The 26,750-nt window shown below is 42.5% G+C and overlaps 1 protein-coding gene across 2 annotated transcripts in view; it reads left to right on the top strand.

The window, feature by feature from the left end:
* Positions 1–26,750, top strand: part of LOC118399971 (chemokine-like protein TAFA-2) — a 191,075-nt gene that overhangs the window by 91,283 nt on the left and 73,042 nt on the right. For both annotated transcript variants that reach the window (XM_035796252.2, XM_035796251.2), the window contains exon 2: positions 2,673–2,785. In XM_035796252.2, the coding sequence (XP_035652145.1) occupies positions 2,674–2,785 (112 nt within the window). In that variant the 5' untranslated portion in view covers position 2,673. The remainder of the gene's footprint in view (positions 1–2,672; positions 2,786–26,750) is intronic.

Below are 26,750 nucleotides of genomic sequence, written 5' to 3'. Positions count from 1 at the left end.
TTACAGAGGTTCAAGTAGCGTTTCACTTTGTATCTAATTTGTTTTGTCAACTTGCCTTCAAAACAAACTTTATAAGGGGATTCAATGTTGATATGTAGGTTTGGTAGAGACACCGTACAGTATGTTTTTATCTACAATATATGGTATGAAAAATGTATTGAAATTCCTTGTTGTGGTTTAATTTTTAGTAAATGAGAGCTGCTATGCATAATTTATTGCCTTCGGGAGGCACGATGCATTGAGGGGATTCATTTGTGAATAACATCTGATTTCTGTGCAATGTGATTACAGAAAACATTTAATGATCAACCTTGATGAATATGATTCAATGAAACCGGGTTTGGTGTGTGCTTTATTATGCTCAGATTGTTATTTTTCTCTATCTAATCTATTAGAAGGATGCTTGTTTATCTAGTTTGTGTTGGAGAGACATGGCTTGGCTTAGCTCGGGGGCATGACAAGTGGCACAAAGCCAGTTGCATCACACATAAAAAACTATCCTCAACGACAACAATGATTTATTTTGCCCTCCAACTCAAACACATCGGCCTTGTCCACCCAGTTGCAGGCATTGGTTGTTAGCTAAAAAAAAACAGCCCTGTTGGTTCATCTTTATGCTGCATCTTTAAGCCTTGGAGATGTACTGTGTCTGTGTATTATATTACTACGTATAGCATGCAGAACAACCATCCCTCAGCCTCTCTCAACTAGTCTGTTAATGTAGTGTGCCAAATCTGAATGTGCGTTTCCCAACTCCTCCACAATTTGCATGTATAGCCATGCATGCCACATGCGAGGAACTCATGAATGATATGACAACAATAGTCAGAGTTGGCAAAAGCACATACAGATCTGGGACCACCAGTTACCAGGCTATAGGTCCCCCTGTTCAACTGGTTTCCCATTCCTCTCCAAACCATTCTGATACGCCACCTGGTGTTCATCATCTCTATCAGGGGCGATAATTGTCCTGTTTACAAAATCCCTTCAGCCAACTGAACACAGTGGTCTGTTTAGGTAGATTAAGGTTGTACCCAGACCTGGGTTCAAATAGTATTTGTTTTATCTTAAATTATTGCTGTGCTTGATTGCCTGGTTCAATGGAACCAATGAAATTGTCTCGAAAGTGTAAACCCTGCCTCGTTCAGGGGTAGAAAAACAGATTTGTACTTTTTCAGCTCAGGGATTTGATCTTGCAACCTTTTGGGTAAAAGTCCAACACTCTATCCACTAGGCTACCTGCCTAAAAACATCCATACAAAGAAAACAAATACTATCTGAATCCAGGTCTGATTGCACTTGACCCTGTCCATCAAACCAGCATCCTTAGAGAATGCTGTAGAGAAAACTATCCTTTAGATGCCACCCAGCTCTATTGTGGTAGATGTCTCCCTCTCTACTCCCTTCACTAGCCACTGCCAAATAACCAAGAGTTAAGCTCTTAGCATGAAACCAATCTTTTCACTAATTTGAGTGGATACACTTGCAATGAGAAGAAAGGATGCCTGTGATTTGCGACTGTGTTTCCTGTGAGAGGAACAGGCTCTGTTGGCAATAAGATGAGCCACTGATTGCATTGTTTGTTCTCCTCTCAAAGGGCATCTTACACAGCCACAATGTATTACTGGACAACAGACCCTGAACACTACATGAAGATTACTGAGCTGGGAAACACTAGCCAAGACAGACCACCCAAACACTATTACTCAGGCACCTCCCTCCCAGGTAGGGAGAGCAGAGAGAGAGAGAGAGGAAACGAGGGAATAAGGGAAAGACAGACATCATTTATAAAAAGGGAAAGAGGAAATGGGGGAATAAGGGATAGTCTGACGTCATTTGTTCCATTTATAGATCTTCTAGGTTAGAGAAGTACACAGCATAATAGTTTGTGGTGGGTTTGCGGTTGCTGCAGTGTTACTGTGTTTAAGGGAATAACAACAACACATAATTTGAGGGAATATGACAAGCACCCATCTACTGTATGTTTACACATGAATACAAAAAAAAGGTATTTAGCTAAATCAGTTCGCACAGAATCAACATGGGTATGTTCATTTATCTCTGTGAAAAAAAACTATGGGAAACATGCACCCTCACAGTTGATCAAACACCAACTGGCGTCATGGTGTGGGAAGGAAAGCACTGCAGCGTTCAATGCATATGTTACCACAAGCTCATGTATAATTCTGTTTTTTTTTGGGAAGGAAGCCACACTGTACTGTATCTGCAGGATGAGACACCCTGCTGTGTTTGATTCCCAACAGCATAAGCGTGCCACCGCCTAAAGCCAGTTCCTTTCTCCAGATTGTGATCTTGTGAGTTGTACCGTCTAGTTGCACTGTCCATCTTTTGTCTCTGTGCAGGGCAAAGCTAGCCTCGCGAGCTTAAATTAAATATGCACTGACTCCGTATGGACCCCAGGAAGAGTAGTGGCTGCCTTAGCAGCAGCTAGTGGGCATCCACATAAAATACTAAAACACTAAAATGTAAGGGAGATCAGAGTGGCTCACGAGGCTCGGGCAAAGATGGCATGGAATTTGTATTGGACTTATGTCCTACTGTATGTAGGATGTCGAGTCTTTTCACTGCGTCATGCCTGTATGTGACTCCAAAAATGTCCTAATGACTGATGTAAGTTACTGATCAAGTTTTTCCCCACCCTGTCTTTTCAGTATGCGGGAGAGAGACCTACGGAGAGTGTGCAAAAGGGGGCTGCTGCTGGCCGTCTGTGTGGTGTCTCTCTGGGGACAGCTGACCCTTGCATCGTCACACAGAAGTCACATAGGTATGTCCAGACAATTCAATAGGGTAGATGTGTATCTCTATGGGTAGGTTGCACACGCCATCATCATAATGATGATCATAATGATAATGATTGTAAGCAAATTGTGTAATAACATAATACATTTCTGTAATAATGTGAACCATTAAACTATTAAAATGTAAATGCAGAGTACTTATGTCACAACAAGTTATTACAGAATACACAATACTTGACGTAAAGTGTTTCCTAATCAGTATAATGGATTTGATTTACATTGCTTTACATCCACCAGGTGCTCAAAGCACTTGACATTTTATAGGGAAGAAACGTCATCCACTAAGAGTAGCATCCACCTTTGCGATGCCAGGCAGCCATTTTGGCCCAGAAACCACACCACAACACAATGCTATGATATATCAGTGATGAGGTAACACAGTGGACAGGTGACGATGTTCATAATGGTCAGCAGCTAGGATAATGTAGCCTACTGTTAAAGCACTCATAGTGACTGGTTCCAGTTCATCGCTCCAACAGACGTCACTGTAAATACTGCTGTAATTAGTAGACACTCCGTTGTGTGAAACCCAGTGGAGGGTGCTCTGGGGTCATTTGTTGATCTGGGGTGTCTTTAGGCTTCGACACTTCGAACAAAAAGCCGAAATAGCAAAACAACAGACATGAAAGCAAAAGCTAGACCCTTACGGAAAAACCACATGATTTCACGTTACATTTCCATGTTATACAAATGTGAAATCATGTGTTTATGTGTATTTTCTATGGAGTCTATTTAACTTTGAATTAGTATTAGGGTATTCAATTTGAATGTAATATTTTTGAATTTGTAATACACAAATTAAATAATTGAATACATTCATTTAACTTGTATTTCATAACTGAATATTCAAGTTCAATATTTATATATTCAGTTTCAGAATTGTAGATATTGCATTCATTATATCAAGTTTAGCAAACGATCATTTCAAGGTTATCAAAGTTTTGTATATTCAACTTCTCAGATGATTTCAGATTCAGTTTCCTAATTCAGTTCTCTAAATTCAGATTCAAAACCAGAGAAAACATCCTGCTAGAGGAGAACAGATAGACTCAAACACTCACTGTGGTGAACAGAAACTTCTGCCTGTTTCTGAAGCCAATGTGGCATATTGAATTTATTTTCTTCCAATAAATTTGGCTCTAGCATTTGAACCGCTCTGGCTATAAACTATTGACCCCAGTCCTGAAAGCTAAGACTCTCTAGAGCAACAAAGTGCCTTCTGATCCCCTCTAAGATGATCACAGGCTGCGTTAGAAGGGACTGTCACAAAAAAAAAACATTTGGCCCCCGTAACAATCTAGTTGAAATGCCCCGTCATAGCCCTTGTAAGGATAACCTTTCCACTCCATATTTAATCTTGCTCTTGTAACTGACTAGGTTCGAACCAGGTCGCCTGCATGTCACAAGACTGTGTTAGCCCACTTAGCTAAAGTCTATAGGGATACGTTCAGGAAGTTAACGTATAGGAAGACATGCTGCGTGCTTAACAAGTACCGCTTTAGTTTATACCCAGACTCAAACTCAAGACCTCTGCCTCGCAAACAGACATGACCTTCCTCCTGAAGCCTGGAAAATGGAAAATGCCATCTTCAGTTGGGCAAGGAGCGACACTTCAGGCTGCTGAGTGTGTTTCACAGATTTGCTACATTCACTCCCTTAACTCACTCCACAGCGACCCCAACGGTTGAACCAGCGCAACTGTAGATCCGAGTCAGGTGGTACCATTGTAAAGAACGTCACGCTTAGCGAGCACGGCTTCCCCTGATTCAACTCGTATGGAGACTCAAACTCTGGACGTCTACCTCAAAAACACACAAAACTGCCCTCCTGAAACATTACAACATATTGTGCTATTAAAAAAGGCCTTCAATTATGCAAGGTTTGACACTAATACAAGTCTTCAAGATCCAGCAAGGTTACTCATGTGGTTTGGTGATCCATGCTTATGTGATGAGAACATTGCCTGAAACCTGAAGACGTGTTTGTTTGTGTTAGACAATTTGGGCTAATTCCAGATGGGGTGGTTAATTTTTAGCCCAGTGGGGCTGTTTAACTAGTTTTCGTTTTGCACAAATTATAATTATCTGGCTAATAATTGGGGGCCTCAAGGAAAATAATGGGCCAGTGTGGGGGTCTCAAGGAAACATTGGGCCCCAGTCCACCCCTGTGTCACGATCTTGGAAATGAGCGAACCAAGGCCCAGCGTGAGTATAGTTCCACAAAATGTATTTAAGTGAAACTAACAAAAAAAAATAACAAAACTTACAAAGACTGTGAGGACGTAGTGCCCAAACACACTAACACAAACAATATCCCACAAATGCAGGTGGGGAAAAAGTATACCTAAATTAGAGGCAACGATTACCAGCTGCCTCTAATTGGGAACCACACAAACCACCAACCTAGAAATCTATAAACTAGATAATCCCCTCAGTCACGCTGTGAACTAAACACCATAGAGAACCGAGGGCTCAGTAACAGTATCCAGCCCCAAAGGTGCGGACTCCGGCTGCAAAACCTGATACCAAATGGAGAGGGTAGGGGGATGACTAGTGTCGGTGGCGGCTCTGGTGCGGGTCTTTGCCCCCGCCCAGACCACAGATCCAGCCATGGAGCCGAGTAGAAATCGTGCCTGGACATCGGCGCAGAGGAGGACCCCGGCCATGGAGCTGGTTTGGACGCCGCACCCGGACTGGTCCCGTTCGCAGAGGAAGGCTCCGGCCTTGGAGTGGGACTGGACGCCTTGCCCAGACTGGGTACTGGCGCAGAGCGGGACTGGACGCCGTGCCTGGAAGCCGTGCCTGGAAGCTCCGGACTATTGACCATCGCTGGAGGAAGCTCTGGACTGTGAACCATAGCCGGAAGCTCTGGACTGGGAACCGTCGCCGGAAGCTCTGGACTGTGAATGTGCACTGGAGGCCTAGTGCATGGAGCCGTTACAGGTGGCACACACTTCAGGGTAAGTGTGAGGAGCAGGCACAGGACGTACCGGACTGGGGTGGCGCACTAGAGGCATGATGTGTGGAGCCGGAGCAGGTGGCACTGGACTGTTATATATATATATATGCCATTTAGCAGACGCTTTTATCCAAAGCGACTTACAGTCATGTGTGCATACATTCTACGTATGGGTGGTCCCGGGAATCGAACCCACTACCCTGGCGTTACAAGCGCCATGCTCTACCAACTGTGCCACAGAAGGACCACTGTTGACACGCACTGAAGGCCTAGTGCGTGGAGCTGGCACAGGTGGTACCGGACTGCGGAGGCGCACTGAAGGCCTAGTGCGTGGAGCCGGCACAGGACGTACCGGAATGGGAAGGCGCACTGGAGGCCAGATGCGTGAAACCGGTGCAGATGGCACCAGACTGGTGCCATGCTCTTCAGCACGCCTGTACGGCAGCATTCTTTTCGCTACCACCTCTCTCCGGAATTTTGCTTCAAATTCATCCTCCAACTGCCAAACAGGCTCTGGCACTCTCAGCTGCTCGACCGCCAGCTCCATGTGTCCCACCCCCCAAAAAATCTTGGGGTTTCTGTGGCCGTGGTCCCCGGTGTCGTCGCTGTCCTTCCATGCTCCTTGGTGACTCCCGCCAAGGAAAGGGTCTCGTGTCCTCTCATGTCCTCCCAAGTCCAAAACTTCCTTACCTCATGTTCACGCTGCTTGGTCCTTTGTTGGTGGGATATTCTGTCACGATTTTGGAAATTAGCGGACCAAGGCGCAGCATGAATTGAGTTCCACATCGTTAATTACAAAGTGAAACTAGAAACAAAATAACAAAACTTACAAAGACAGTGACGACATAGTGCTCAAACACACTAACACAAACAATATCCCACAAATGCAGGTGGGGAAAAAGCCTACCTAAATATGATCCCCAATTAGAGTCAACGGTTACCAGCTGCCTCTAATTGGGAACCACACAAACCACCAACCTAGAAATCTATAAACTAGATACCCCCCCCCAGTCACCCTCTGACCTAAACACCATAGAGAACCGAGGGCTCACTATGATCAGGGCGTGACACCCTGGTTTCAAGTCTTCTGCAAGGGTAGTTTTCTTTTTTTGCACGCTTTGTACATAATAAAATGCAGTATAAAACATAGCTCTTCATTAGTTAGCTATAACGGGCATGTTCAAGTGTCTCTGGCCATGGTCAACTGCAATGACCTCATGACCTGGGTGGTCTTAATCATAGCGCAGTATGATGGTAGAATGCAACCAATTACAATTCAGTATGTTGACACATGAATATTACATCCCCTTCTTTAAAAAAAATACAAATGTTCTACATAATTTAATATAAGTGTACATATAAGTGTTTCATTTCACAACTCTAGGCTTGACCTTTCTTCCTGACCTTGTGTGGTATGAAGCTGAGCATAATTCTTTGTCAGTCAACAGTTATGGTGTTGCAGGTAAGTATGGTGTGTGTTGTGTTTGTGTGTGTGTTTAGTCCATCACGTTCTCTTTCAGGGAAACAGTTAATCTCATCAGTGTGTTGTTCTTTTGTGTTCAGTAGGTGACTACGATTGCGGCTGTACACTGTGCCTTCTGTGGTGCGAACGTTCAGTGTCAGCTGGCTGAATGACGACTGATGGCTATTAGTAGTCATGCTCCTGGCTTCTAACTGACTCTCAGTCGCTCAGTGGTGGTGGTGGTCTAGTTGACCTGACGTAGTATTGCGTTTAGTGCTGTCTGCACGTTTTGCATGACTTTCTTTGTAGCTGACGACCTCAGGTTGCAGCTGCTGGTTGCTGCTAGGAAGGTTTGAGCAAAGTCTGAGGCTCATCAACAGCTGGGCTGGTGATTTGATGTTGTCAATTGGAGTACTCAAGGAGAGTGATGTAGGGGTCTATCGTCTGCTTTTGTTTTGTCCATGAGTGATTTAGCAATCTGGACAGATTTTTCAGCCTGGCCATTACTTTGAAGGTAATGTGGGCATGTGCGAACTCCAATGTTTTTCAGAAGGATTCAAACTCCTTTGATTTGTAACAGGGGCCATTGTCACATATTAAAGTCTCTACGATGCAATGCCTGGCAAAGGTTGCTTTCAGCTTGTGGATAACAGCTGCAGATGTGGTGCTGTGAAGCTTGTCAAGTTTGAGGTATCTGCTGTAGTAGTCCACATTTAGGATGTAGTCCTTGTTGTTCCAGGTGAACAGATCGGTTGCCATGACCTGCCAGGGTCTGTCTGGGATACAGTGAAGTAACATTGGTTCTTTGGTGTTTGAGGGACTTCGTTCAAGACAGGTGGGGCATTTACCAACGTCCTCTATTTGTATGCACATTCTGGCCAAAACAAAATGTCCTGTGCTCTCTTTTTTGTACTTTTCCTTGCCCATGTGTACAAAATCTCCTCTCTGAGACTGGTAGGAATGATGATTCTCTCCTTTTAAAATGATTCCGTTGATCTGTGATTGTGATGCACTATGGTTCCAGAATTCAGACACTCAGAGGGCATTTTCTCTTTTCATCCATAGACGTACTAATGGAAACGCTGACATCCGAACAGAATGGTGTACAGCTCCTTTTCAATTTGAGCGTAGTTGATTTCACAGTCAGAGATTTGGAAGCGCCAGCCGATGGGCTTTCCTTCTTGCAGTAGCACTGCACCTCGTCCATACTTCCACGCATACACTTGGAGTCTGAGCTCTTTGTTGGGGTCGTAGTAGGCAGGAATTGGTCCTGTTTCTCTCGTGATCAAGTCTTCCACTTTCTAGAAAGCAATGTCATATTGCTTGTCCCAGAAGAACCCTACTGGACTGCTTTAGCAGCTGACACAGGGGTGAGTTGGCATTGGAGAGGCTGGGTGCGAACTTGGCTAAGTAGTTGACCATGCCAAGCACAGTTTCCAGCTCTGCACAGTTCTTTGGTGGCTCCATCTCCTTTATGGCTGAGATTTTCTGTGGATCTGACTTGATTCCATTTACTGTGAGATGATGTCCGAAGTAGCTGACCTCTGTAGCGCTGACTGTGCTCTTCTCAGGGTTTAGCCGGACTCCTCTTTCACAGGACCTTTGCAGCATCGCACCGAGGTTTCTGTTGTGTTCCTCTTTGGTTTGACCATTAGCCAAGGATGTCGTCTACAATTTCCACAACGCCTTTGTACATCTCGTTGATCTTTCGATGAAACTTGTCTTAGGGCTGAGATAATCCCAAAAGGCAGGCAACGAAACCTGTAGAGGCTAAACCGGTGTGTTGACATTGTGAGTTTAGATGACTCTTCAGTGAGCTTGATAGCCCATTAGCCTGATCTGGCTGATCTGTCTCCACTGGTGCCGTCACTTATAACACTAGTTTGATTAGGTCCATGTCAAAACATGCTTAAAAGACCTAGCACTGCAGTGTCAACAATGTAAAAGTCCAACATCATTTCACTTTCCTTGTATTTGCATTTGAAAGTGCATGTGCCTTTTACTGTGAGCTGTTCACCACCATAACTAGTCAGTCTGCGCGAGGTGGGCTGTAGCTCACACTCAGATGTCAAGCTGCGGTACTCATTCAGAGGAATAATGTTTACTTGTGCACCAGTGTCTAGTTTGAACTTTAGCTCTGTGCCTTGTGTTCCTATCTCAATGTCAGCAAAGGCTTGCTCTGTCTCTGATGTGACTTTTCTGTGTCACTGAACAGTTCATCCGTATTTGACTATTTGATTGACATTTCAGCTTTACTCACTGTGTGTACTGTTTCCCCACAGTAAGTTCTGCACACTTTTGCAAAGTGATTCCATTTTCCACATTTAGTACACTGTTTGCCTTTAGCTGGGCAATTTTCCTATTCCCCATGCAGTTTGTATCCACAACATCAGATTGTTCTGGGGCGTTTTGAGACTGTGTCACTCTCTTTTGGAGTTATGTCTCTCTCCGTTCTGAAGTGCAATCTCTGGGCTTTGATGTCTGCCTGACTGCTTGCACAGCTTGTTCAGGTAATGTGCTCGTGTCACCGCCTAAAATGGTTTTCATCTGAGCCTGTGCTAGCTCGTGAGATCTGGCTATGTCGATAGCTTTGTCCAGCGTTAGCTCAGACCCAACATTCAAAAGTTTCTCTCTCACTAGCGGTGAGTATATTCTAAATACAATACGGTCCCTGACCATCTCATCCTTGTTTGCATGATCACAGTCTTTCAAAAGCCGACACAGCTCGGTCACAAACGATTCGCTAGCTCCCTGTACTTTCTCATGGAATCTGTACCTAGCGAAAATCGTAATGGTCTTTGGCACAACATATGCTTCAAAAATATCTTATTATGTTTTCAGTACTTTGGAGTCAGCCTCAGTAAGTGTCCATGTGCTGTGAATGGCTCTCAGTTTTTCACTGATCCACAGGAGCAGGTAGCTGCACTTTGCCCACTCTTGTTCCTTCAGAGGACCTGTGAACATTAGCTCCACAGGCTGTTTGAACTTGCGCCATGCATCGGGTAAATTTGTAGACGCAGTCCATCCGAGGTGAAGGAACTCCAGCAAAATCCATCTTTTAGTCCTTTTATTGTGACACCATGTCTTGTTTTGCACAAAATAATACAATGCAGTACAACAGGATTTTTATGAAATGTAGCCAGGGGCGGCAGCGTAGCCTAGTGGTTAGAGCGTTGGACTAGTAACCGGAAGGTTGCGAGTTCAAACCCCCGAGCTGACAAGGTACAAATCTGTCGTTCTGCCCCTGAACAGGCAGTTAACCCACTGTTCCCAGGCCGTCATTGAAAATAAGAATGTGTTCTTAACTGACTTGCCTGGTTAAATAAAGGTAAAATTAAAAAAATTAATTAGCTAGCTATAACTGGGATGTTCATATGTCTCCGGCCATGATCAACTGCAATGACCCCACGACCTGGGTGGTCTTAATCAATCATAGCTCAGTATGATATGATGGTAGAATTCAACCAATTACAGTTCTGGATGTTGACACATATTACAGTAGGCATTATAAGGTTAACACGTGTCTGACTGTGTTAGCCTATTGAGCCTATGCATTGGTCCAGTGACTTGGATGGGTCTATTCATGGCGAAGGTGAAAGGGGGGTGAAGTGTAACACAGGTGGTTCGGTGATCACGCTCATATGATGAGTAACTTGTCTGAGACCTGAAGAGTTGCATTGTCTAGTGCACTGGAGACCTGGATTAGGTCATCGGTCAAACTAACACATCTTCATGTCTCAGTCAAGGTTGTTCATCACAAGCTTACACGAATGGTTAGCTACACATGGTAATCATTCTGGTAATTACGAGGCTACTCATCACATGGATGGATCACCAAACCACCTCTGTTGTACTCTCATTAAATGGGGTGCACAGGTCCTTCTGTTTGCCACAGAAAGTGTTGCTGTTGTGCAGGAGGCCTGATTTCAAATTCAGTCAGTTATATTGTTGCTATGATCTCTATGTATGAGGTCAAAGGGGGGTGAAATGTAACCCGAGGTGGATCGATGAACCTTGCTGGAGACTTGAAGACTTGTTGGCTTCCTGAACTAATCCCTATGGGTGTTATCTATATAAGTGGGCAAACGCAGTCTTGTGACATTCACAGTCAGTCACAAGTCCAAGATGAAATAGGGAGTGGAAAGGCTAACCTTAGAAGGGATATGACAGGGCTACTCAACTATATTCTTATTAGGGACAAATTGTTTTTTGTGACACTCCCTTCTATAGCGGCCTGTGATCATCATATAGGGGAACACGAAGCACATTCATGCTCCAGAGAGTTTCAGCTTTCAGGAATGGGGTTGTAATAGCTTATATCAGAATCACTTCAAACGCTAGAGCCAAATTCATAGTTAAAGTTGAACATTCCGCATTGGCATTTGAAACCACCAGAAGCTTGTTTACCACACAGAGTTGGATTAGTTGTTCTCCTCTACCTTTCTTAGCTGGCAAAGTACTAGGATGTTGTCTCTAGTTTTGAATCTGAATTTAGAGAACTGAATTTGAAAACTGAATCTGAACTCATCTGAGAAGTTGAATATATGAACACTTGATACACAGACAATGAATGCAGTATCTACCATATTGAAACTGAATATATACAGTGCATTCAGAAAAAATTCTGACCCCTTGACTTTCCACATTTTGTTATGTTACAGCCTTAATCTAAAATTGATTAAATAGATTTTTCCCCTCAATAATCTGCACACGATACCCCATAATGGCAAAGCGAAAACTGGTTTTAATTGTTTTTGGCAAAAAAAGTAAATTTTTTCTTTATTATTTACGTAAGTATTCAGACCCTTTACTCAGTACTTTTGTTGAAGCACCTTTATCAGCGATTACAGCCATGAGTCTTGTTGGGTATGATGCTATATGCTTGGCACGCCTTTATTTGGGGAGTTTCTCCCATTCTTCTCTGCAGATCCTCTCAAGGTGTGTCAGCTTGGATGGGGAGTGTCACTGCATAGCTATTTTCAGGTCTCCAGTGATTGGGTTCAAGTCCGAGCTCTGGCTGGGTCACCCAAGGACATTCAGAGACCTGTCCAGAAGCCACTCCTGCATTGTCTTGGCTGTGCTTAGGGTCGTTGCGCTGTTGGAAGGTGAACCTTCGCCCCCCAGTCTGAGTTCCTGAGTGCTCTGGAGCAGATTTTCATCAAGGATATCTTCATATTTCCCTTGATCCTGACTAATCCCTCTGTCCCTGCCACTGAAAAACATCCCCACAGCATGATGCTGCCACCACCATGCTTCACCGTAGGGATGGTGCCAGGTTTCCTCCAGACATGACGCTTGGCATTCAGGCCAAAAAGTTCCATCTTTGTTTCATCAGCTCATATAATCTTGTTTCTCATGGTCTAAGAGTCCTTTAGGTGGCTATTGGCAATCTCCAAGAGGGCTGTCATGTGCCTTTTACTGAGGAGTGGCTTCCGTCTGGCCACTCTACCATAAAGGCCTGATTTGTGGAGTGCTGGAGAGATGGTTGTCCTTCTGGAAGGTTCTCCCATCTCCACAGAGGAACTCTAGAGCTCTGTCAGAGTGACCATTGGGTTCTTGGTCACCTAACCGACCAAGGCCCTTCTCCCCCGATTGCTCAGTTTGGCCGGGCAGCCGGCTGTAGGAAGAGTCTTGCTGGTTCCAAATACAAGTTCAATTTATTTATTCAATTATTCAATTTGTGCATTAAACATTCAAAAAATATTACATTCAAATTTAACATCCTAATACAAATTCTAATTTCTGTTGGCGCTGAAATTGCTCCATCATTTTCACATGAAATCATGTGAAACCATTTGTTCTTGGAGCACTTGAAGTGATGATATTTCATTTGTGGATTTTCATGTGTGATCACATAACCTTTCACAATTTTCACAGGTCATGCAATGCAAACAGAAATGTGTCATTATGATACACAGACCGTGCTTTTATCATACAGTGTTTTCAACTTATATATCTGACTACATTGTGTATTTTTATTTATACAGTATTTATTACAGTAGTTATCCCCTTACCTGGGATTTGAACTCACAACCTGTTTTTGATTTTCCTGATACTAACACAAACATTGTGGCATATCTGATCTCACCTGTATTCATACACTTTCAAAGTAAATTTCAGCATTGTTAAAAATACACAAGAAAAACAATTATATTTATCATAGTAATTCAGGAGTAACATTAAAACAGAATCATATCCCCGGCCAACATAGAGAACTATACAGAAAACCCTCAAGTTGCTGAAATACAGTAAGTAAATGAAATGATAGAATAGTCAGAATTACTGATAAATAAAATATCAGTGCAGATGGCACTCTTTTGCTAAGTGCAGAGATGTATTATAGGTAATGCATGTGTAGGGGGATGCTGCAGACTGTGGCACAAGAGAAAGATCATTGTACCTCAAATCCAGGTTGTGCGTTTAAATCCCAGGTGGGGTTATATCTTAGCTGAACAGCATGCCATTTACTTTAAAAGCCCCATAGCATGTTATTGCTTTACTTATAAAGGTTTGGGATGGTTTGAACTTATGTGATGTTAATGTGATAACGTGACAACACGATTTCACATTTGTTTTTGGAATGTTTTACATTATCACATGTGAAATGTGAAGTGTTCCAAAGCACATTTGACATGATTTCATTTGTAAAATGTTGCTTTTCAAGTGTGAAATCATGTGACTTTCAACATGTGAAAACATGAAACTATACTTTTAGCAATTGCTGTAAATTTGTCATTTAACTGTACATTTCTACTAATAGTATACTATATTAGTGTTTTGCTCTATATTTATGGTCAATTGGCTCCCGAGTGGCGCAGTGGTCTAAGACACTGCATCTCAGTGCAAGATCTGTCACTACTAGTCCCTGGTTCAAATCCAGGCTGTATCACATCTGGCTGTGATAGAGAGTTCCATAGGGCGGCACACAATTGGCCTCAGCGTCGTCTGGTTTTGGCCAGAGTAGGCCGTCATTGTAAATAAGAATTTGTTCCGACTTGCCTCGTCAAATGAAAAATGGCAATGCACATTGATACTTTTAGACTCGTCCTGCAAATTAACTTGACATGCATCACTTGCGATTGCATTTAAACATATAGGATTTTCTGTAATTTTATAGTAGCTACCGGCTACTGAGTTGCAGCGGAAATAGTGGAAACAACTTTAATGTACCCTACAGCTGAACTGTATTTTGTCAATACAAAAAGGAAGTATACAGACATTCTATTTCCGGAAAATTAGGCATACTTTCTGAATTGATTGGAACTTAAATGGAATTGACCTCAACACTGGTTAGCATGCTTGGGATGCAACCGCATCTGGGAATTGAACTCACAAACCCTTGGATGTCAGTAACCTGAATTTCCTACATCGCCACCAAGTCTGTGGCCTTGTTAGAGATTGGCCACAGTTTTAGAGGCTAAAAGTTGCCTGGACTCGAGTAAATAATTGTGAGATTATCTGACAACACCAACGAAAAAGTAGCAGTGCTCAGGGACACTTGACGTTAAGGCGTAGATTCAGTCAGATCCAGCGTAGACATGCCATAGCCGACACCCGCATAGCTGGTGTTTTGGCGGTGTCGGAGGTGTAACAGTGTTAGAGCTGTCAAAACGGTGAACGGCTGCTCGTGTGGTCATTGTCACAATCTTACTCGCTTTAGAAGTACCGAACAAGGAATGTAGGATAAATATAAATAATAACACTCGGTGAAAATAATTTAAGAAATTGAGGTGTAGATTACATATCACATTCCAGTGCAACCAACGGCAATGTTCAGTCAAATGTACACATAAGGTACCTTCAGAGGTACACATAGGAACTCACATGGTACTGGTCGGTACCTTTTAGAGTACGTGTGCTGCGTATAATCTTGTATAATGGTACATTTTTCTACCCAATACATTCAATATAAAGCTGCATTCATAATGATGTGGGAGGTGGGAATTTACCAGTTGTGAAGTCGTAAGTATCAATGGGATGCATTCACTTGCTTTAAACTCGCTGAGAAACGCCAATTGGGAGTTCAAAAATCGTATTAATAGATTGCTTTTTATGAATAATGTTTTGTTGTTATTGCCGAAAATGCTGTTATCTAAGTAATTTCCTTAGTAGTTGATGTCAGAGGTCAACATGTGGGAGAAGTCGGATCTCAGGGATGATAGATGCCTTTCCCACTAGTAATTACCAGGCTGTTCAAGTGGATTTTTCCCAGTCGCATGGGGTAAATTCCTACCTGGTTATGAACGCAGCTTTAGGTACAATCGTTACGGCACTTTTGGTGAGTTCGTAATCAAGTGGGAGGTGGGAATTTACCAGTTGTGAAGTCGTAAAAACCAGTTGGATGCATTAATGTGCTTTGAACTCATTGAGCAACTCTTAATGGATAACAAGCTGTGTAAACCAGGGGTATTCAACCAGGGTTCCGCAACCCCCTACTCAATTATCTGACATTGGCTTTGAAAAAGCACCTGCACATACCAGTCGTGGCAAGTGACGCTTGTTGCTGGCATGCCTTCTTGACTTGGACATTCATTTCTGCCAACACATTGCTAACCTTTGTTTAACCAGTTAAACAGCTTCTATTAGAGAAAGTGTATTTGGAGTAGGGCTGCCACATGAAGTGGGTAAAGTTGGTAATCATTTTATGAGCAGAACGGTTGGGAGAAGCTTCATTCCTAAAAGATCTAAGCGGTAAAAAACATCATTTTTAAGACAGAGGTGTCACCAATGTCTTCTAAATATGCCTTTCAAGTAAAAAAAAAAAAAAAGATTAAAAAAAGACAATTCTGACAATAACCTTGGCCATTTTCATGACAATTAATTGTTACTAAGGCTGTGGCGGTCATTAAATTTTGTCAGCCGGTGATTGTCAAGCAAATAACTGCTGGTCTCATGGTAATTGGATCGTTAATTAACAAATCCATTTAGCATCTTCTGGCTTCCACAAATAGACTACAAGCCACTGATGCAGACCTTTCGAACATCTACATTTTAAAAAGTTGAATAAATCCATGGAATATTGCCGAAACCATCCCAATAAATCCATTATTTCATTTTAGACAGGTCTAAAGAAACATGATATTTAAAATGTAGTCTATTTCAGAAGAACAGAATAGCATACTCTGAGTTGTCCTCAGTGGCGATTTTAGCATGTAAATCTTGGTGGGGCAAACTCAACAACAAAAATTAGGATGCATGCCAGCAAAGCCACTACACAGCACTAAACAATACATTAATTGGACTATAACGCTGACAAACGGTGCCCACAAATTGTTAGGGCCTACATAAAGCGGTCCCAACAGCAGCGCCAACACCTTACCACTGTTACACCTGGCTATCAGCAGAGCCTTGTCTGGCAGCGAAACAGTTAATTCAGACAAATTTACTGCCTTTAAAAAAACATAGATGATATGGCTAACTTGCTTAAACAAAATGTGGTTTCTACTGACAATTGAGATGCACAAACTACGGCATAAGAGGACGATGACCGGATAAGAGGCAATCCATAATTTCAATGAAGACATTAATGAGCAAGCTAGAACGGACATAGTTAATATAACTATTTGTTAAGCACTTTTGAAATGTACAGCGTCAGAATTCAGAACATGGGCCGTTCTTAGAGTATTCTCCCTGTACACCAAGTTAAAACCGTAGGATAGATAAAAGGGGCATATAAGCAGACAATGAAAGCTCTTACAATATTTGATGATTACATTTCTCTAAAACGGGCTTATAGGCTACATGAGCACCACCAAATCAGAACAGTAGGCTAAGTTATGAGGGAAAAAGGGATACAATTATTAGGGTGAGGCACATGGGCTGCTAACAGCTTACTACACAACATACACTTAAGCTGTGTTCAAATATTCGTACTAACCACACTATTTGTACTGAGAATTGAGTATATAGTATACTTATTGGTCATAGTATGGCTATAGATATTATGCCAGAAGTTTACGGATGTTGTACTAAATTTGACAAAATACGAAATATACACGCAAAGGACAATATTTCCGTACTTTTAGGGCCCATAACACAATTCTTCAGAAAATGTGCGTGACTTCACAACGTTTTCAGATTTGGTTTCTTGGTTTCGCCTGTAAGATCAGTTCTGGGGCACCCACAGATAATATCTGTGCAATTTTGAAAACGTCAGAGTGTTTTCATTCCAAAGCTGGCAATTATATGCATAGTCGACCATCTTTTTGTGACAAAATATTGCGGTTAAAACGGGCACGTTTTTTTTATCCAATAATGAAATAGCACCCCCCCCTAGCTTCAACTGGTTAAGTATGCCTTGAATTCTAAATGAATCCCAACAGTGTCACCAGCAAAGCACCCCCACACCATCACACCTCCTCCTTTATGATTCACGGTGGGAACCACACATGTGGATATCATCCGTTTACCCACTCTGCGTCTCACAAAGACACAGCGGTAGGAACCAAAAATCTCAGATTTGGATTCATCAGACCAAAGGACAGATTTCCACCGGTCTAATGTTCATTGCTCGCGTTTCTTGGCCCAAGCAAGTCTCTGCTTATTGGTGTCCTTTGTTTTCTTTGCCATTATTCGACCATGAATTCCTGATTCATACAGTCTCATCAAAACAGTTAATGTTGAGATGTGTCTGTTACTGGAACTCTATTTGGGCTGCAATTTCTGAGGCTGATAACTCTAATTAATTGTTTCTCTGCAGCAGTGTTCATTCTAGGTCCTTCTTTCCTGTGGCCATCCTCATGAGAGCCAGTTTCATCATAGCGCTTGATGGTTTTGCGACTGCACTTGAAGAAATGTTCAAAGTTCTTGTAATTATCCGCATTGACTGACCTTCATGTCTTAAAGTAATGATGCACTGTCGTTTCTCTTTGCTTTTTGGAGCTGTTCTTGCCATAATATGCACTTGGTCTTTTACCAAATAGGGCTTCTGTATAACACCCCTACCTTGTCACAACACAACTGACTGGCTCAAACGTATTAAGATAGAAAGAAATTCCACAAATGAACTTTTAACAAGGCACACTTGTTAATTGAAATGCATTCCAGGTGACCACCTCGTGGAGCTGGTTGAGGGAATACCAAGAGTGTGCAAAGCTGTTGTCAAGGCAAAGGGTGGCTACTTTGAAGAATCTCAAATATATTTTGATTTGTTTCACACTTTTTATGTTTCTACATGATTCCATGTGTTACTTCATAGTTCTGATGTCTTCACTATTCATCTATAATGTAGGAAATAGTAAAAAAAAAAACTTTTGTCCAAACTTTTGACTGGTAAGGTACATCTCTCCCTGGCATATTTAATCATTTATGCAGCAGCATACAATACATTTTTGGACCTTGTTGTGCTGTGCTCACTTGAACAGGAAGGTGACACGGTCTTCGCGGGCACATTTTGTCATCCAACTTTGTCAAAGTCCGGCATTCTCAACTGGGAACTCGGATAAAAACAAGGTCGAATCATGACATTAGCGTTCTTCAGGTCGGAGCTTTAGAAAGAGGCCTGAGCTCCTGACTTGGAACTCTGTGTTGGATGACCGTTCAAATAGGTATTTTTCCAGTCGGAGCTTGGAGTTCCCAGTTGTCTTGAACTCACTGGAGATTTCCCAGTTCCCAGTTGTCTTGAACTCACTGGAGATTTCCCAGTTCCCAGTTGTTTTGAAAGCGGCAGAAGTCATGCTGGATTGACCGCAGGGCCACACATCCACTCCAGGGAAAAGCAAGCTAGTGATTGCTTTTCAATGCTTGCAGTTGAATTTGCAATTTCCAACTTGTTGTGTAATGTTTATGTCCAATGGCCGATTAGCACTGATACGTTTTATCTGTAGTTTATCAGAACTCAGGATAAGACCCAGATAGTTCGAATCACAGATGTTAATGAACAAAACAGGGGGCGGGCAGACGAAAGGTCAAGGGCAGGCAGAGGTTGGTAATCCAGGGCAGAGTCAGAAAGGTACAGGGCAGGCAGGCTCAGGGCAGGCAGGCTCAGGGCAGGCAGGCTCAGGGCAGGCAGGCTCAGGGCAGGCAGGCTCAGGGCAGGCAGAGTGGTCAAAACCAGAAAAACTAGCAAAACAGGGGCAAGAATGAAACAGGAGTACAGTGAAAAACACGCTGGTAGGTTTACTATGACAAGACGAACTGGCAACAGACCAACAGAAAAAAACAGTTATAAATGCACAGGGGATAATGGGAAAAATGGGTGACACATGGAGTGTGGGGGGACAAGCACAAGACAGGTGAAACAGATCTCTTCAGAATTTCTCTTAACATGACCAGGATTGAAAAGGATTTGCCAGTAGATTGTTGACTTAATTCATGATGATGACTGCTAGCTTGCTAGCTAAGATTTTGAAAGTATGATGTTGACAGTCCAATCAAAGCTACTGTAGATATAACGTGATTTGACATCATTTTATCTGTAGCCAATGACCTTGAGCCTTCTTGGATGGGCACTTATAATGTAACTCTATTGCAGCACCCAAGGGCCATGAATTTTCAAGCTCTCCCTGTAGAGTTTGTGGTTACGTAGTGTCCCCATGAGTGACAGAACCCTGAGCCAATCACGACGCAACTGGAGAACATTACCAACCCCTATGCTCCGTATTTTCCGGTGGCAGCCCCACCACCACAGAAAGCACTGAGATAGGCTGAAACACCTGCATTTTGGAGCTGCCTTATTCAATAAAGCAACAAAAAAAGCATGTTAGTATGAGGCTTTATTTACTCAAGTTGATATGTAACGCATATTAATGCTAGTTGTCCTTATGTTTTGCCCTGATCTGGCTATGCCAAATGGCTGTGGGCTACACTAGCTCATTTATTAGACAAGATTTGATTAGAATTCCGTGGCATATTTTAGATTATTTATTCAAAATATTATGTATTTTACCCCCCTTTTTCTCCCAAATTTCAATATTTTCTCATCGCTTCAACTCCATAACGGGCTCGGGAGAGGCGAAGGTCGAGTCATGCATCCGCTTCTTAACACTGCCCGCTTAACAAGACGAGCAGGCCTAACGAACAACAAAAGCACTACCCTACGTCAAACTACTATCCCCATAGTAAAAAAGTTGACCTATTCTATTCTGTGCAAGAAATAAATATTCCACACATAGTCTGGGAGAGTTGTGGGGAATACAACCACTAGCATAAAAAACTGTTTTAAGCAATGAGTCTGACGCAACAGATGATGAAGTTTAGCTTAAAATGTTGATAAACCATTAGGTTATTTCTTCACATTATAAGCACAGCAATGCGCAGTAGGCTATAAGCGCAAATGTTCCATTAGCAGGAAAAATCTCAAAAATGACCATAAATGCGATTATGGATGTAATGCTCTTATCATAAAGCTGCATTTTTTGGTGAAAATTATGGTACCCAAACTTAAAACTCACGCATTGACTCTGGCTCTTCACCAGTTGTAAAGCGGATTAATGCGCATCATAATTAATAATTAGTTGGCCACTTTAGTTGCGATTACAAACCTTATCAAAACATACAGTATAGGCCTATGGGCTAGGCGACTGTGATTTGAAAAAGTTGCTGTTTCTTGCTTTAAGCTGGGCATCATTCACAAGTGATAATATTGTCATCCATCACACTATTCTTGATTTAATCTCTACTCTACTAATCTTTACTTTACATGTACAAAATAATATATTTGTTTTCATTTAGAATGGACCATTATCATGCACCTGTCGAAAAAGGGCAGCGGAATTTTTTTTTCTTTTCGTCTATGCACTTAAGTAGCAAATGGAGGACACTTTTCCCATGGTTCATTTGCATGTCAGCCAGGTAGGCTATACTCCTGTTGTAAAAGAGAAGCAACGTGCTTAATATTAGGAAAGTTTAGAAATAAATATAGTAGGCCAAGCCTATAGAAAGCTGATGGGATCCTACTCTTTTTAGTATAGGCCCATTACTCTGATTTCTCAAGCAATTGCAAAGCCTATAGAAATGTTGCTCAAAATGAGCTCATGGACTCTCATGAAGTGTTTGATTAGATTTTTGCTAACATTTGTATTGATTTCAGAGTGATTAGAGGGACAATAAAGTGCTGAGTACTAGGCAGATAGCAGGTTTCGTAGGCTACGAATGACCATCAGCAGCATCAGAGCTTGGAGGAGCCTGGTTATCATGACTAAACAGTCAGGTGGAATTGGACTGCAATCATGACTCATGAACGCCGGTGTGGCGGTAATACGGTCACCGTAACAGCCCTATTTGTTACCCAATATTCCATAATTGTCACAGCCCCAGTTTGGAGTTACTTTTCCAGCTGTGGCTATGTTAGTTTACACTTCTTCAAATTATAATGTGGGGAGGGTCAAAATAATTAAATTACTATCAAATCTATTCATTTTGAGATGTTGATGAGTTGTCCTTGTCATTATCATTTTTTTATTTCACCTTTATTTAACCAGGTAGGCTAGTTGAGAACAAGTTCTCATTTGCAACTGCGACCTGGCCAAGATAAAGCATAGCAGTGTGAACAGACAACACAGAGTTACACATGGAGTAAACAATTAACAAGTCAATAACACAGTAGAAAAAAAGGGGAGTCTATATACAATGTGTGCAAAAGGCATGAGGAGGTAGGCGAATAATTACAACATTGCAGATTAACACTGGAGTGATAAATGATCAGATGATCATGTACAGGTAGAGATATTGGTGTGCAAAAGAGCAGAAAAGTAAATAAATAAAAACTGTGGGGATGAGGTAGGTGAAAATGGGTGGGCTATTTACCAATAGATTATGTACAGCTGCAGCGATCGGTTAGCTGCTCAGATAGCTGATGTTTGAAGTTGGTGAGGGAGATAAAAGTCTCCAACTTCAGCGATTTTTGAAATTCGTTCCAGTCACAGGCAGCAGAGTACTGGAACGAAAGGCGGCCGAATGAGGTGTTGGCTTTAGGGATGATCAGTGAGATACACCTGCTGGAGCGCGTGCTACGGATGGGTGTTGCCATCGTGACCAGTGAACTGTGATAAGGCGGAACTTTACCTAGCATGGCCTTGTAGATGACCTGGAGCCAGTGGGTCTGGCGACGAATATGTAGCGAGGGCCAGCCGACTAGAGCATACAAGTCGCAGTGGTGGGTAGTATAAGGTGCTTTAGTGACAAAACGGATGGCACTGTGATAAACTGCATCCAGTTTGCTGAGTAGAGTGTTGGAAGCGATTTTGTAGATGACATCGCCGAAGTCGAGGATCGGTAGGATAGTCAGTTTTACTAGGGTAAGCTTGGCAGCGTGAGTGAAGGAGGCTTTGTTGCGGAATAGAAAGCCGACTCTTGATTTGATTTTCGATTGGAGATGTTTGATATGGGTCTGGAAGGAGAGTTTGCAGTCTAGCCAGACACCTAGGTACTTATAGGTGTCCACATATTCAAGGTCGGAACCAAACAGTGTGGTGATGCTAGTCGGAAATGCGGGTGCAGGCAGCGATCGGTTGAAAAGCATGCATTTGGTTTTACTAGCGTTTAAGAGCAGTTGGAGGCCACGGAAGGAGTGTTGTATGGCATTGAAGCTCGTTTGGAGGTTAGATAGCACAGTGTCCAATGACGGGCCGAAAGTATATAGAATGGTGTCGTCTGCGTAGAGGTGGATCAGGGAATCGCCCGCAGCAAGACCAACATCATTGATATATACAGAGAAAAGAGTCGGCCCGAGAATTGAACCCTGTGGCACCCCGATAGAGACTGCCAGAGGACCGGACAGCATGCCCTCCGATTTGACACACTGAACTCTGTCTGCAAAGTAATTGGTGAACCAGGCAAGGCAGTCATCAGAAAAACCAAGGCTACTGAGTCTGCCGATAAGAATCTGGTGATTGACAGAGTCGAAAGCCTTGGCAAGGTCGATGAATACGGCTGCACAGTACTGTCTTTTATCGATGGCGGTTATGATGTCGTTTAGTACCTTGAGTGTGGCTGAGGTGCACCCGTGACCGGCTCGGAAACCAGATTGCATAGCGGAGAAGGTACGGTGGGATTCGAGATGGTCAGTGACCTGTTTGTTGACTTGGCTTTCGAAGACCTTAGATAGGCAGGGCAGAATGGATATAGGTCTGTAACAGTTTGGGTCCAGGGTGTCTCCCCCTTTGAAGAGGGGGATGACTGCAGCAGCTTTCCAATCCTTGGGGATCTCAGACGATATGAAAGAGAGGTTGAACAGGCTGGTAATAGGGGTTGCGACATTGGCGGCGGATAGTTTCAGAAATAGAGGGTCCAGATTGTCAAGCCCAGCTGATTTATACGGGTCCAGGTTTTGCAGCTCTTTCAGAACATCTGTTATCTGGATTTGGGTAAAGGAGAACCTGGAGAGGCTTGGGTGAGGAGCACCGGATGATAAGAGAAGACGTGGGAAAAAACATGTTTTGCTAATGTAGTGGGGGTCCCTGGTTTGCCTGGGCGGGGGTCGCCTGGGTAAGAAAGGTTGAAGAGCCCTGGCATAAATCCTAAACTAAAAGCACAGCTATCATACTTCTAAACAAATTATAGTGTTCAAAAACCATATGAATAGAATGCTTATTATAAATAATGCTTTGTTTTTCAAAAAATACTGTTATCTGGGTAATTTCCTGAGTACAGGGGTAGGCAACCCAGGTCCTGGAGTGCTGCAGGCACTTCATGTTTTTGATTTGACCGACCGGGAAGACCAGGTGTGTTGAATTTAAGCAATCACTGAACTGATCAATTAGCTCAGTTGGTTAGTTGTGGTGCCCAGTTGAAACACAATCCTGCAGTATCTGCGGCACTCTTGGAACAAGGTTGCCTACTCCTGCCTTAGTAGGTGATGTCAGACGTCAACATGTGGGAGCTCAGGATGATAGATGAGTTTACCACTAGTAATTTCCAGTTGGAGGGCTGTTCAATTGGATTTTTGCCAGTTGTATGTGATAAATTCCCACTTCCCACTTGGCTATAAACGCAGCATAAGAAATGTAAGCGGGTGGCAATGTGCATCGGGGGGATCATTAGCATACATGTTATATTTGTGCCAACCGTTATTTCAAATGATGTACCAGTATAAGTGGTTTTATCATTATGTTGAGCACCTCTTTTGACACTGTTAGTTTGGCAATTGTTGTAAGAACGTGTGGCAATAAAGATCTTTACTCTTACGTGCTTCCTGTGCATTTTTTATACCAAATTGAACATGTTTCATTGTTTATTTGAGGCTAAATAGATTTTTATTGATGTATTACTTAATTAAGTTAAAATAAATGTTCATTCAGTAGTTGTAATTGTCATTATTACAAAAAAAACACAAAAAAATCATCCGATTAATCAGTATCGGCTTTTTCTTGGTCCTCCAATAATCGGTATCGGTATTGGCGTTGAAAAATCATAATCGGTCGACCTCTAGTCCAAACACATTAAGACACTTACATTACACATAAAACTAAAGATAAAACAGGACATCATATAACACTGTCACACCACCACATATGATGATACCACCATACAACAATATTACAATGTACGTGTTTGTAGAATGCGGGTGCTAGCGCCCGAGTGCGTATGTGTGTCTGTACCTATGTGCGTGTCTCTTCATAGTCCCTGCTGTTCCAAAAGGTGTATTTTAATCTGTTTTTTAAAAATCTGATTCTACTGCTTGCATCAGTCACCTGATGTGGAATAGAATACCAAGTAGTCATGGCTCTATGAAGTACTGTGCGCCTCTCATAATCTGGACTTGGGGATTGTGAAGAGACCTCTGGTGGCATGTCTTGTGGGGTATGCATGGGTGTCTGAGCTGTTTTCTAGTAGTTTACAGACTGCTCGATGCATTCAGCTTGTCAATACTACTTACAAAAACAAGTAGTGATGATGTTAATCTCTCCTCCACTTTGAGCCATGAGAGATTGACATGCATCACATCAACACCATTATCCCAGAAACCCTAGACCCACTCCAATTTGCATACTGCCCCAACAGATCCACAGAATATACAATCTCTATTGCACTCCACGCTGCCCTTTCCCACCTGGACTGGACAAAAGGAAAACCTATGTGAGAATGCTATTCATTGACTACAGCTCAGTGTTCAACACCGTAGAGCCCTCAATACTCATTACTAAGTAAGGACCCTGGGACAAAACACCTCCCACTGCAACTGGATCTCAAATACAATGCTTTTAGTTTTTGAAATATTTAGGACTAACTTTTTCGTTTCCAGTGGCATGTCGTTAGTAAAAATTGGGCCTAGACAGCTGACCTGGGGAATTCCTGATTCTACCTGAATTATGTTGGAGAAGCTTCCATTTTTTTTACCCCCTTTTTCTCCCCAATATCGTGATTACGTGCTTGTCTCATCGTTGCAACTCCCCAACGGGCTCAGGAGAGGCAAAGCTCAAATCATGCCTCCTCCAAAACATGAACCGCCAAACCACGCTTCTTAATCTGGAAGCCAGCTGCACCAATGTGTCAGAGGAAACACTGTTTTACTGACAACCAAGGTCAGCCTGCAGGTGCCCGACCCATCAGAAGGATTCTCTAGAGCACGATGAGGCAAGTAAAGCCCGGGATCACACCCAGGCTGTAGTGACACCGCAACACTGCGATGCAGTGTCTTAGACCGCTGCGCCACTCGAGAGGCCAACACCCTGTAAACCGATAACACACACGTTTTTCCAGCATCAGACTATGATCAATTATGTCAAAAGCAACGCTGAAAACTAACAAAACAGCCCCCACAATATTTGTATCATTTTCTCTCAGCCAACCATCAGTCACTTGTATAAGTGCTGTTCTTGTTGAATGTCCTTCCCTATAAATGTGCTGAAAGTTTGTTTACTGTTAAATGGCATTGTATCAGGTCAAACACAATTTTTTTCAAGTTTACTAAGGGTTGGTAACAGGGCTGATTGGTCGGCTAATTGAGCCAGTAAGGGGGTTTACTATTCTTATTAAGTAGTGGAATTACTTTTGATTCCCTCCAGGCCTGAGGGCACACACTTTCTAGCAGGCTTATATTTAAGATATGGCAAATAGGAGTGCATATATTGTCCGCTATTATCCTCAGTAATTTTCCATCCCAGTTGTCAGACCCCAGTGGCTTGTCATTGTTGATAGACAAAAATTATTATTTCAGCTCTTCCACTTTCTGCCTGTCTTTCATAATTTGATCAGTTATACTTGCATGTGTAGTGTCAGCATCTGTTTCTGGCATGTCATGCCTAAGTTTGCTAATCTTGATAATGAAAAAATCCTTCACGTAATTGACAATAGTAGTAGGTTTTGTGATGAATGAGCTATCTGATTCAATGAATGATGGAGCTGAGTTTGCCTCTTTGCTCAATATTTCATTCTAGGTGCTCCAGACCTTTTTACTAGCATTCTTTAAATTATTTACCTTTGTTTCATAGTATTGTTTCTTTTCAGTTTGGTCACATGATTTCTCAATTTGCAGTAAGTTTGTCAATTGGTTGTGCAGCCAGACTTACTAGGGCTAACTGTATAACTCTGGTTCATAGGCACAGGATTACAGCATAAAAGGCATTGAGGGC

The sequence above is a fragment of the Oncorhynchus keta genome, chromosome 21 (assembly GCF_023373465.1).
Source record: "Oncorhynchus keta strain PuntledgeMale-10-30-2019 chromosome 21, Oket_V2, whole genome shotgun sequence".
Classification (NCBI taxonomy): domain Eukaryota; kingdom Metazoa; phylum Chordata; class Actinopteri; order Salmoniformes; family Salmonidae; genus Oncorhynchus; species Oncorhynchus keta.
This window is presented reverse-complemented; position numbering and strand designations above follow the sequence as displayed.